Source organism: Belonocnema kinseyi, chromosome 4, assembly GCF_010883055.1.
Source record: "Belonocnema kinseyi isolate 2016_QV_RU_SX_M_011 chromosome 4, B_treatae_v1, whole genome shotgun sequence".
NCBI lineage: Eukaryota > Metazoa > Arthropoda > Insecta > Hymenoptera > Cynipidae > Belonocnema > Belonocnema kinseyi.
The window spans coordinates 115,042,013-115,055,123 of NC_046660.1; the positions used below are offsets into that span (position 1 = coordinate 115,042,013).

At 34.0% G+C, this 13,111-nt stretch overlaps 1 protein-coding gene across 4 annotated transcripts in view; it reads left to right on the forward strand.

Annotated features, from left to right (window-relative positions):
* LOC117171860 (serine/threonine-protein kinase/endoribonuclease IRE1) overlaps positions 1 to 12,850 on the forward strand; it is a 29,335-nt gene extending 16,485 nt beyond the window's left edge. For 2 of the 4 annotated variants that reach the window (XM_033359495.1, XM_033359498.1), the window contains exon 13: positions 11,162 to 12,391. In XM_033359495.1, coding sequence (XP_033215386.1) covers positions 11,162 to 11,536 — 375 coding nt within the window. In that variant the 3' untranslated portion in view covers positions 11,537 to 12,391. Of the gene's footprint in view, positions 1 to 11,161; positions 12,416 to 12,801 lie in introns of those variants that run through there. The other 2 variants (XM_033359497.1, XM_033359496.1) reach the window with 2 other exon arrangements.
* Positions 12,851 to 13,111: the final 261 nt, after the last annotated feature.

A 13,111-nucleotide genomic window follows, 5' to 3' on the forward strand; every position in this document is an offset into this window, starting at 1 on the left:
TGTGTTTATGTGTATTTATGTATGTATGTATGTATGTACTATTATATATTGTAGGGTGTTAGTCATTATTATGATAACTTTCATTGCTCAAACAATGATGATTGTACTGATAACTTTTTACTTCGTATTTTTTGCATCCTTGATGTTTTTGGTGATATTTAACTTTTTTTGTAAATACAAATTATTCACAAAAAATATTCATTTCAAATTAATAGGAATATTTAATACTTAACTTCAGTTGAAAGTATACTCATAAATAGTTTTTTCATTATTTATTTTTTTGCTAGTGTAAGATCTAAAGCTCATCTGAATGATTAAAAAACGAACAAGTACATACATAATTCGAGAAAATATATTCGCGGGTTTTAAATTGCGGTGATTCACTTCCGCGAATCTTGATTATTAAAAAGTCGGATTTTTGGTAAAAAAAAGGCAATATCGCAAGAAATAATTCATGAATCGAAATTCTTTGACAATAGCACTGCAGCTTCCTTTAGTCAATTTTTTAAAAAGTTTTGAGACTAATCATTTATGAATAGTTAGGCTGCAAGTCTCCAATTCGACTGAACTGTTAAAAAATAGAATTCTTTGCATAAAAAGTGTAATATCTTTAGAAATAGTTAATAAATTAAAATGCGCTAAAGAACACCACTGCCACATTCAAAATGTCGACATTACGGCCGGTGGATGAAACATGTTTAAAGCATACCGATATGGCTAAAATTTGTTATTGCAATGTTTTTTAAGTCACTGATTTCTAAACCAGGCTGAAACTGTCAACATTTTTAAAAAAACGCATTCAATATGGCAGATAAACACTGTAGAAATGATACATACATGACTTTAAATTGCCTTTCATCGTTAAAATAAATTAAAATGAGAATCACTGAAAAAAGTTACTTTTATAACTGTTGCCATAGTAATAGCTTTTTGATAAATATCAATTTTTTAAACAGAAAATAAAAAGTTCTTGGTCCATGTGATGTTTTTGAACAGAAAAAGATATATTTTTATTTTTATTATAAGTACATTCAATTACATGTACTTTTCCACGCCAGAATAATATAAGGTTTTCAAGCTTCAGCATGCTACTTTTCATAGAAAATTACCTTGAAACAATACAATGTTTTAGATTACTTGTACTTTTTTTAGTTACGAGACTGATCGCGCTTTTAAACACGTTTGTTTTCGTCATTTGACGTATTTTGTAATTATCTTTGACATTTTTGTTTGAAGTTCGAACTAATTCAAATTAATCCGAAACAATCTGAAGTAACTTTAATTCGAAGCAACATACTTAATGCTCTTTAACCCTTCTCAATCCGTATTTGAATCCCAAATTAAACCCCAATCTCAATACATGTCTCAACCCGAAATTCATTCTGAATGGATCCACAGCTCACATATCAATCCTTGCCTCCAATCCTTTCTAATATGTGGGACTTCTTAAATTCAACTGGAATTAATACGGCTGAATCTGACACAAGTCCGAATGGATAAGTGTTAATTCCGAAACTAATTCGAAAGAACCACACACTAGCGGCGAAGCCAGGATTTGCTTAAAACATAATTTCTGAAACTATTTATTGTTTTTAATAATATTCACTTTGGATAATGTTAGAAAGTTGCAGTTATTTCTGTAATTTTTAACTTCCGGTCAACTTTTCACTTAGAGCGAGGTAATAATTAATGCAGTTTAACAAGCATAATAGTTTAAACAGTTCATTACTGATTATAATAATCTTCTTCTATACTAATGCTAGATAGTTGCGGGCTTTCCTAAAAATTTTAACTTTTTGTCTGCTTTTTACTTAGTAAGATAATAATTAATGCAAGTTAATATACATAATTATTTAAACACGTATTATGGTTTATTCTTAATTATCTTAGAATTAGACAGCTTTTCTTTCACTTATTACTCAGCAGCAAATGTGTGTATGGCCTGTATGAAGTTATGTACAGAATCAGGTAGCCGTAACCCTGGCATAGAAAAACGCGAATATCTCCTGCACTTGAACCGCGCACAAGGACCCTTTTCATGTGCACACCCACAAAAAGTAAATATTAATAATTTGAAGAAAAATGATCTCAGGGAAAATTTTCATTTAATATAGTTCACATAGAAAATTTTAAGAACAGTTCAAATATCTATTTTATTTCAGAAAAATGTACTAAAAAAAAAGAAAGAGATTGTTTAGGAAATGAGTCTCTATTTCTTATTTATTATATCACTTGATTGCATTATAAAATGCTTCCGTGACTGATGATATATCAGGACAACCCCATGCAAAAATTATTTCAAAAATATAAAAATCCAACTCTAACCAAAAATGCCTTCGATATGTTGAACAATAACCATCTTAAGCCTATGACAACATTTAATGGTAATGAAGTAATTTTAACATCACCTATCGAAGGTATTCTCGCGTTGCTGTTTGAAATGCCTGTCGCTTCCCTAGGATCGTCGGGGCGCCCCTAGAGCTACAACAGGGCACCAAAGCGTGCGGGACGGTGGCGATGGTAAGCTGCGAGATGGTCAGGCAGATCTCACTAATCAAACAGTTGGCGAGCAAGAACATCTGTGACAAACGGTAAGCTCTGGAACATCAACTGTGCCTGCTGAGGATACTTTGGCTAGCGTTAGCTTTTTGCAGCCAACCACCTCGACAGAAATACCGTAGGAGAGTTCCAAGTGGAATACCACAATCAAAGAGGAATTGGTGCATCTCTAATACGAAAGTGCAAAGTTTGAAATGAAAATGGAAAAAGCAATTGATGTTTTTCCTCGACCTATTGATGATCCAACACCACCACATCCTCCAGAGGTGGATGGCCTTATACAACCAGAGGCAGAAGCAGAGGTTGAACAACCAACAAAGTGACGAAAATTGACATACCATATGAACAAAGATGTTATGCGCCTTTATATTTTGGCAGGGAAATGTGAGCAAAGTTTAATGAGAGAACATCATAGACTCTTCTTAGTTCAATACCCAGAGCTAGCCACAAAAATAAATAAGCAGAATCTGGCAGATCAAAAACTCTCAATATCTGTAAACAAATTGCTTTGGGTTCTTGAAATAGCTGCTACCGAAATGGAAGTGGAACAGTAACTTCCGATTGATGAAGTCCCCTTGGAAGATATGGACAACGAAGACTTGATTGAAGCTGCAAAAATAGGTTCTAGGGATAATGAACATCATGTACCGGATCCATTAGAACCACATCCGGATATTAATAACGATGATGTGGATAGGAAAATCCTAGAAAAATTACAGCACCTTGAAAGGAATTTTGATCATGCTTTACCAGAGTTCAGATATGTAGAACCAACACTAAATAAACATCAAAAATGATCTGCGTGCACTAATAGAACACCTCGATAGCAAGGTTATACCTACGTATTTGAACGTAGCACAAACTGCGTTAGAGGTGCAAGCTCTTGTATACTCCGCAGCTGTGGCAACCGTTAGAACGTTGTGCCGCAGAACTAGGCCTGCAAGTGCAGTTTTTATCCCAGTAAGGGATCGAGATCCACCATGAAATATCAGGTTGGATATGGATGTCAGCAAAGTAAGGTGCAAATGGGGTCGATTAACTCAAAATAAAAAAGAAAATAACACCAGAAAGCTGATAATCCATGTTACTAAAATCATCCAACCTCGGCAGCTCGAGACATTAATGCTAGAAATGTTGGATGAGATTATGGACACCCAACGGCAGAGACTTGATGTTCTTACTGCCAGACTGCGTCGGCACAAGAAAAGTAGTGAATGAAGCAACAAAATCGAAACTTCCAGACAGATGAAAGAAGGTTTTATCGTGCACTAAGTGTAAAGCAAAATAATCAGCAAGACACCGAAGTTCCTCAATTGGAAGATATGACTAACTACTGTTCGGGTGTTTGGGGACAAGTGTAGATACAATTTGGACACTGCGTGGTTCAAACTGGAGAAAGCAAGGGCAAGCAATAGCCCTGAAATGCAGCTAACAAACATCACAGCTTTAGATGTTTCAGCGGCCTTGAAAAGGGCAATTAACTGGAAAGCTCCATGCCCGGACATGGTGGAAAACTTCTGGTACAAGTACCTGACGAGTGTGCATCATGCGTTGGCAAGATGTTTTCAGAAGATTACTGAACACCCAGATCTGATGCCAGACTTTACGCTCCAGGGTACTATGTATATGTTCCCTAAAAAATCAGACGCTGAAAATCCATTTGAATTTCAACCAATAGCCGGTCTTCCAAAAATTGATAAATGCCTTACAACTATCATTGCAGATAAGGTATATTCTCATTGCGACGAGAATTACATCCTTACAGAAGAACAAAACGGGTGTTGTAAAAACTCGCAAGGCTGTAAAGATCTAGTCACTATAGACGCTGTTGGCATGACTCAAGCTCGTAAGCATGAAAGGAACCTGCACATGGCATACATTGAATACAAGCAAGCGTTTCCTGCCGGGTCGCATGACTATTTGCTTGAAGTCTTAAAACTTTAAAAAATCTGCCGACGCATTATTGTCTTTTTAAGTCATGCGATAAGGCTCTGGAGTACAAGAATCAAGTATTTTGATCATGGGCAATTAAGGATAACTAGATCAATACGCATTACGACGGTTATATTTGAAGGAGACTCCTTCAGTGCACTATGGTTCTGTTTAGTGTTGGACCCATTAAGCAAAACACTTAACAGCATGTCTCAAGGGTTTAAATTCACGATAATGAGGATGGTCATCAAGTGACCCATCTTCTATACATGGATGACCTGAAGCTGTACGCAAGTTTAGCCCGGCAACTTAAGCAAGTGATCGATGTCACAAAGCAGTTTTCCAATGATATCAACATGGAGTTCGGACTAGTTAAATGCAGAACAGTGAATTTAATCAGAGGGGAATTAGGGACCACAGAGTTAGAGAATGAGTTCGAAAATGACATCGACGCAAAGACTGCGGACGAATCGTATAAATATCCGGGTATTCTTGAATCTAAGGGTATTCAGCATACGATAGTTAAGACAAGCCTAACGACTGCCTTCAGTACGAGACTCAGATTGATTATGAAGAATTTTCTCAACTCGGCAAACAAAGTCACGGGGAATCAACACATATGTCATTCCTGTCCTTACGTACTCCTTCGCACTCATAAAATGTTTTAACGCCGACCTTGAAACCTTTAAGGGCATGTGACACAGCTAAATACCTATATTACCGACCACAGTTTTTCAGTTCACTGAATGTTTTTTTGAACCTCAGAACTTTTTTGGTAAATAAAATATCGAGCTGAAACTTTGGGCTCTTTTTATGGGAATACTCTCTTGATGTAAAATTTCAATATCATCACAAAGGAAAAGTGAGAATCGTTATCATTAATATTGCTATATAAATGGTCATTAAGAATGTTATCGTAATTTAGCCTGCCACTATCTTGGTGTTCTTTTCGTCTAATGTGTAGAGATCGTTTTGTTTGGCCAATATATAGTTTTCCAAAATTACAAGGGAAACACAATTACACTCTAATCTTCTAGTTATTAGTATAAAGTAGTATTTTATTAATTGGAAACAATTTGTATTGCAAAATAAACACACACACAAATATAATTAACGCCAGAAACTCGCAAACCCCAAATTTACTCTTATTTCGTTATACGGCACTTCCTAGACTGTTCTAATCGCTACGACACGGCAAGGGCAAATTCGATGGTTCATTTACGAAGGCTTGATTTCCGTAATCAGGAGTTTAATTTTTTTAAATTTCGCGGCATCTTTAAGCACGATTACATTAATGTCTTTGGGTTCCACTATTCCGAATGAGATTAAGAGTGTTGCAGAAAAGTTTAAGTCGGATTTGTCAAAGGCGTAGTTTGCAATACGGCTCTTCATTAGCCTTAATTCCGATTGTTTTAATCTTCGTTTTTGTTTGACGCGCTGTTTTTAGAACGACATACTGGGAAGCTACGTTGCAATTTAGCAATGTTCCGCAGTTTATTATTTTGTTTTCACAACTAACTTTGTCAAACAAAAATACTGTGTCGTCAGCATTCCAAATTATTGTGAAATTGCTTTCAGTTTTGTTTATGGAATTTTACATAGCAATAATGTCAGCGTTATCCCTCTTTACAGAGGCTTCGTGGTGCGTAATCACACTCGGTGTGGTACCTGAAAGAACTAGAGCTTCAGCACGTTTCGCAACAACCTTTGCGAAATAAATGTGCCTCTCCGTCGAAAACTGGATATGAACGCAGAGTGCTTTTCCAATCATTGCATAAAGAAGCCGCAGACGAAGAGGAAGAAGCTATATTAAGACTAATTGCGAAAAGCAGTCACCCCTTGATAGATGATAGCGATTTTAAGACAAGGACATACGTAACATCCAGGTTCCTCTTAATCCCCATGATCAGTATGAAATAGATGCCTTCCTGCGTTAGGATATCTTGGAGGAGTACAACCGCTAGACCATCAATTTTTCAGTGTATGGTGCAGTGAGAGCTTTGACTGATTAAAATCGAAGGTTAAAACCGATAATGGACCAAAGACCAATAGACGCTTGCATCTAATAAACAAGAAGATTGTACGGATTGTTCAGTATGTGATAGACTACATAACATCTGGTCAGCCGTTTATAAAAAGGATCTGAAAGTTCGCGCACGAACTGAGGATCTACCAGCACAAACTGAAGAAGCCAGTGCCGCCTACTTCAGCGATCGCCCTGTTTCTTTCAAAAATTCACCCAAGCCCAAATAGGTAGGAATTTTGCGACAACCTCATAAAGTCTGAGAAGGAATGTCTGTCATTTTTACATACCAACATCTGGCCCGGATCTCTACTTCATATTTAAATGCGGAAACGCCCCTTCGACATTGTTTGGTGTTAAGACGCACTTACACTACTATTGAAAAAATCCGTCTTGTCCAACCCAGGGTAGTATAGTCCAGTAACTTGCCTAAACACGCTATATAATACTTTTACAGCTATATTGAAATAAAGGATTGTGCGAAGAATAGGGCCTGTGTGGAGAGAGATGTCCAAACGTAACTTCAAAAAAGATGTATACAAAAATTAAGCGGTTACTTCAAAATTACAATTATTTTTCTTTAAACTAATGATTTATTGCTATTGTAATTTGTATTTCTACAATGATTGTTAGTTGTTTATACAGATCTTAAAATGAAAAAAAACATTGTCTTTACGTATAAACTGTTTTTATTGCAATAAATATACGTTAGCCTAGTCTCTATCAACTCATAGTGTCCCGAGACTACCACGTGGAGTATACAGTACGATTTAAGATTCCTTTAATTTAAAAAATAATTCGTGGTGCTTGATTTTTGTAAGTCGAACATCTTAAATATGTTATGAAACGATAAGCAAGGGGCTTACAACAATCAAGCACCCCGAAGTATCTTTAAGATAAAAGGAGTCTAAAATCGCACTGTAACCTCCACGTAGTATGAGCCATCCAAATGGCATGTGGACAAATTTTTTGGAATTCATTAAAAAAATTAAATTAAACACATATTTCCCATAAGAAAAAAGACGTTTTTTTTACATTTTATTTAGAATCGTCAATATTAGGTGAATCGAGGTGAAACTCAAAATTTCTCTTCGCGATTAGCTATAAAATATAAAAGAATAATTAGTTCTTAAATATCACCCCCATCAGTCATAATTCCCACAATGTTTTTTTAGCGGGACTAAACTTTAATTACTAAACTATTACTAAACTTATTGCTAAACCTTTATTGCGATAGAAAAATCAGACTGTTCTCCTTCACTCACTTATCCTTTGCCTTTGCAGACCAATATAATCGACTGCCCCTTGTAACTTATATTCAATCCACGCGTTCAAGTTAGGAAGCATGTGGCTAGTCTCTTCTATTCCTACGTTCATGCGTTAAATACTAATACCATAGTAGTATATTTTTTAATAAACACAGCGTACACGTTAGACAATTGTTAAATTATGTATTTATTTAAAAATCGGTAGAAGAAATTAACAACCATTGTTGGAATACAAGTTATCATTGTAAGGTGTCATTGGTTTAAAAAAAAAACTAATGTTGATTTTGAAGTAAACATTTTACTTTTTATAACAAATTTTAAAAAGATGAAACATCTTTAAACTGATAAGTAAACAAGTCTAAAGAGTTTTTTCGATGTTCTCGAACAATTAGGTATAAACGTCAATAATTAACAAAAATTATGTCCTTGAATCTAAGAACCCTAAATTACAAAAAATTTAAATAAACAATTGATTTATTCAAAAAATTGTTTACAATTGTTGTTGTTATAAATAATAAAATAGAATGATGAAGTGTGAAATCAGTTTACAAAACGGTCATAACAAATTTAAATCGCATGATTAGAAATTGAGTTACAGACTTTTGAAGCTGCCCGCGCAAGCGTTGGGGTTGAAAATTCTACCCTCTACCATTTGGGAAGGATGGTCATCCTGAGCTATAATTGTTTGGATTAAGTACTGTTGGGTGCAGTTGGTGCTGAAGATAAGCAAAGAACATGACTTTTCAAGTTGGGGCAGTTGATATATAATGCCCCATATAGTGATTGATATCCCTATGAAAAACTAGATTCACTCTCTCATCAGGAAATTATCATGTGACAAAGGACAGCGTCACCTTTCAGATACTCTTTTGCCTCACACTTCTGCCACTATCTCGCACTATGCAATTCTCTTGGTTACTTCTGCGGCGATAAAAAAAATATCGCCTGGATGAGGTTACTCATGTTTTTTATATGGATGACCTAAAAATCTATGCTTTTAGATCAATTCAACTTTACAGTGGTTTAAATGTAATCGACAGGAATACAACAACGATTGGTATGGACTTTGTATTTTGTCTGTTTGTGGATATAAGTGTTAGCAGACACCTTGCCATTGGAAAGACCTATACAAACCTTTTCTAATTCACCATCCGAGATAGAATCTTATCATTTAAACATTTTTTAGCAAACGAAACAAAAAAAATTATTCGGAAGCAGCATTAGCTCAGAATTTGGAAAAATTCTTTATTTGTGTTATTAATAATAAATTACAAAATTTCATGCTAATTAAATACATTTCAAATTCGATTTAATTAAATAATAAATTTGGGATGGAATTAGGGTGAAATTAAACATTTGAACAGTAAATTGAAATTGTTCGATTTTGAAAGCAGTTCAGAATTTTAATCCTCATCATTGGAATTAAGTTAAATGTCAAGGAATGAACAAAATTCAAATTTGTAATTCATCGAATCGGATTTTGAAAATTTAGAATAAACTCGAATTTGAGTCTTAGATTTTTTCTATTGTTTTTTTTTCTCTTTGAAATTTATTCAAATTAAGACTTTAGTTAGTTTCATTTAATGTGATTATTCACTTTTAAGGGCATGTGATACTTAGAAAACTTTCGATTTTATTCGTGTTAGGTTCCCTCGGCTTTTTTCCTACAATACCCTACCGAAAGAAATCTCTGAGTTTTCTTTAGCGAGATAGCTTGGCCCATTTGAGTCTATAAACAAAGTCGATTTGAAACAAAATAGTCTCGGAGATAGTTTGAGAGATTTGGGTCCTTTTCAAGATCCTTTTAGTGTCGTTTTAAGAGTGGTGCGACGCTAATATAATGATCCTTTTGTATTCGTCATGTAACGGGCGGGCAGAGTTATTTACAGTAGTTGGTCGTGGCTAATCCGCTCTCCCTTTTTAAATTTCTCTTCAAATTATTAACACTTTTTTTTTTTAATTAATGAATTTTCTCATTATACTTATTTATAATTATAACTTATATACTGATATACAACTTTCTAGTTGAATTCAAAAATGTTGTCTTTTTTGGCGTATCTCATTCCATTTACGAGAAACGTTCTATTAATTCCAATTTTAAGCATTAAAAAAAAAGTTAGATATCTGAAGTATCGAAACCCATAGATTCCGAATTATTATGTTTTAGGCTGTTAACTATGAAATTTAAAAAAATCTACTTCTAAATTTTAATCCGAAAGCTTAACAAAGGACCCTTGAGTGTCGGCTACTTTATTGCGATAGCCTCTCTGCTTGTTGTTTATGATCGTAATCTTATTTCAATTTCGGGAAGGATATTTTAAAGCCTTCAGACCATTTAAACGAGCTTCCTGGACCTTAAAAATATCTGAGTGCCTGCGGAGAATTTCATTGAGATCCTTTGACCTAAAGAATTTTTAGTATATACTCAAAGATTCTTTTCGGTAGGGTAATGAAGATTTTGTCTTCAAAATCTGGAGAATGTTTGCGAACATGCTATGAACGTCCCCGGACTCTTTTGTGGGTTAATTCAAAGAAATTTAATTTGGCTAAATTTGATGTGTGTGTATTTTGAGGTTATGTGTGTTACAATTCATTCCCACAATTATTCTATTCTTGAGTGCTACATGCAGCATCGGTACGACAGAGACCTAGATTATCGGAATGGCAGAGTGCTTTTTGTGAGGAAAAAGACGACGAAACTGAACCCGATTTACCACATGACGAAGTATCACATTACCTCAATGATATATTTTCACCCCTAAAAGTCCCTAATTTTGTGAAATGGGGCTACCTCTGGTAGATGTAAGGAATCGAATCAAAAAGTTTATATAACATTTTTTACCATATGGTAACAAACCAGTAAACCATCATTGCATGATTTTTCGCAATACTGTTTTATTAAATTTGTTATGCCATCTAATGTTTACTTCATTTGTACAAATACGATTTGCAATTTTATATGATCTTATGCAAGAAATGCATTTGAAATAAAAAATATTAAAAAACGGTGTTCTTGACAGGAGCGGCGAAACAGTTTTGTCCCATGTATGGAGTTCTGATGATTTCGAGAAATTAAATTGTTAAATAATATACATGCTAATACGACTCTCATGTATGGAGTTCCATACATAGAATCTTCCCATGTCTGGAGTACTCCATACATACCATACATGTTCCACCGCACCCGATTCTTGATGTGAAACTTGTACTCTGCACTCCTAAAGTACATTTGTTGATGTTTGAGTGCTTCGATTTTTATAAACGCCTTTTATTTCGGACTTTTTTCGAGATAAAACCTTATTATTTAAATACGTAGATATAATAATAGGAACCAATCAAAAATTAAAAGAACTTAATTTCACTTACCTAATTTTTTCAGAAACATCACTACAGAGAATTGACTCCAGAGGCGCAGTCTAGCTTGGGTGAAATTCCTGAAAAATTCACAGAATACTGGCTGACTCGATTCCCCAATTTATTATCGCACGCGTGGTGTGCAATGCAGAAGTTTCGTTTTGAACCTACTCTTAAGACATATTATAATGCCGAGTATGAATTTGCATATGAAGTTGATGAACAGTATAATAGTACAATGCAAAACATTGAGGTACGACCTACACAGTCCTGGAGAATGCAGAACACAGTTGACTGGAGTCCAAATAGAATGAGGTTTAGAAACCAAAGAAAAAAGCCAGACGATAGACGAAAAAAAGTCGAAGAACCAATTGTTTGGGCATTACCACCTTCGAGTTAAGGTAAAAACATTTTTATGTACATTACTATTTCAAAAAGAGTTCTATTTTGCAAAAATCATTATGAAACGTCTCAAATGTAGAAACTGTTACTTCATATTCAGTAACTCAAACGAGTTATATAGTTAAATGAATTTTTCTGCACTTAGAACCATTATTTGGAATGACAATTGTAAATTTCAATTTGACTGAGATCTTGAAGATTTCTTTAAAGTTAAGGTAGATGTTGTATTTCACAGAATATAAAATAATTCCTTAAAAATTTTATTTTTATTTACTTTTTTAAAAATGTTGTTCATTTTACCTGCGACTAATAGATTAATTTTTTTTTTGCTCTCATAAACTTAAGTGTATACTAAAGTTTAGGGCAACAATTACCTTATATCAGAGGATAATTTAATAACATTAGGATGACTTCGATTGAGTTTTAAAATATGTAAATAGATACACCAAATTTGTTGTTCGCTAAGATTTACAAGAGTTAAAATTAGAATATTGGAATAAAAGGTATTTTTTTATGATGTTATGATTTTTGATGTGAGGGCCATAATTGATTTAATTTATTCACAAAAAATTGTCATTTTATTGATCGTAATATTTTAATCTGTTAGTCGAATTGATTCTTTTAAATATTCATCTTTAAAGAAATATAAAAGCAAATGAATAACTTATTAGATTTAATTTTGTAGATATGTGATACATGTTATAATTTTTTATTGACAAGTGAAGGATTTACGAAATATGCATAGTGTTTTGCATAATATAATGAAAATACAGTGGCAGGTTAACGCCCTACCGAAAAGAATCTTTGAGTATATACTAAAAATTCTTTAGGTCAAAGAAGCTCAGAGAAATTCTCCGCAGGCACTCAGGTAGATATTTTTTAAAGGTCCAGGAATTGAAATAAGAATACGATCATAAATAACAAGCAGAGAGGCTATCGCAATAGAGTAGCCGACACTCAAGGGTCCTTTGTTAAGCTTTAGGATTAAAATTTAGAAGTAGATTTTTTTAATTTCATAGTTAACAGCCTAAAACATAATAATTCGGAATCTACGGGTTCCGATGACTTCAGATATCTAACTTTTTTTTTTAATGCTTAAAATTGGAATTAATAGAACGTTTCTCGTAAATGGAATGAGATACGCCAAAAAAGACAACATTTTTGAATTCAACTAGAAAATTGTATATCAGTATATAAGTTATAATTATAAATAAGTATAATGAGAAAATTCATCAATTAAAAAAAAGTGTTAATAATTTTTAGAGAAATTTAAAAAGGGAGAGCGGATTAGCCGCGACCAACTACTGTAAATAACTCTGCCCGCCTGGTACGTGACGAATATAAAAGGAATATTATATTACCGTCGCACCACTCTTAAAACAACCACTAAAAGGATCTTGAAAAGGGCCCAAATCTCTCAAACTATCTCCGAGACTATTTTGTTTCAAATCGACTTTGTTTATAGACTCAAATGGGCCAAGCTATTTCGCTAAAGAAAACTCAGAGATTTCCTTCGGTAGGGCGTAATGAAAAGTTGGATGTTGGAATTTAAGCTGTTAACGAAACTAGTTTG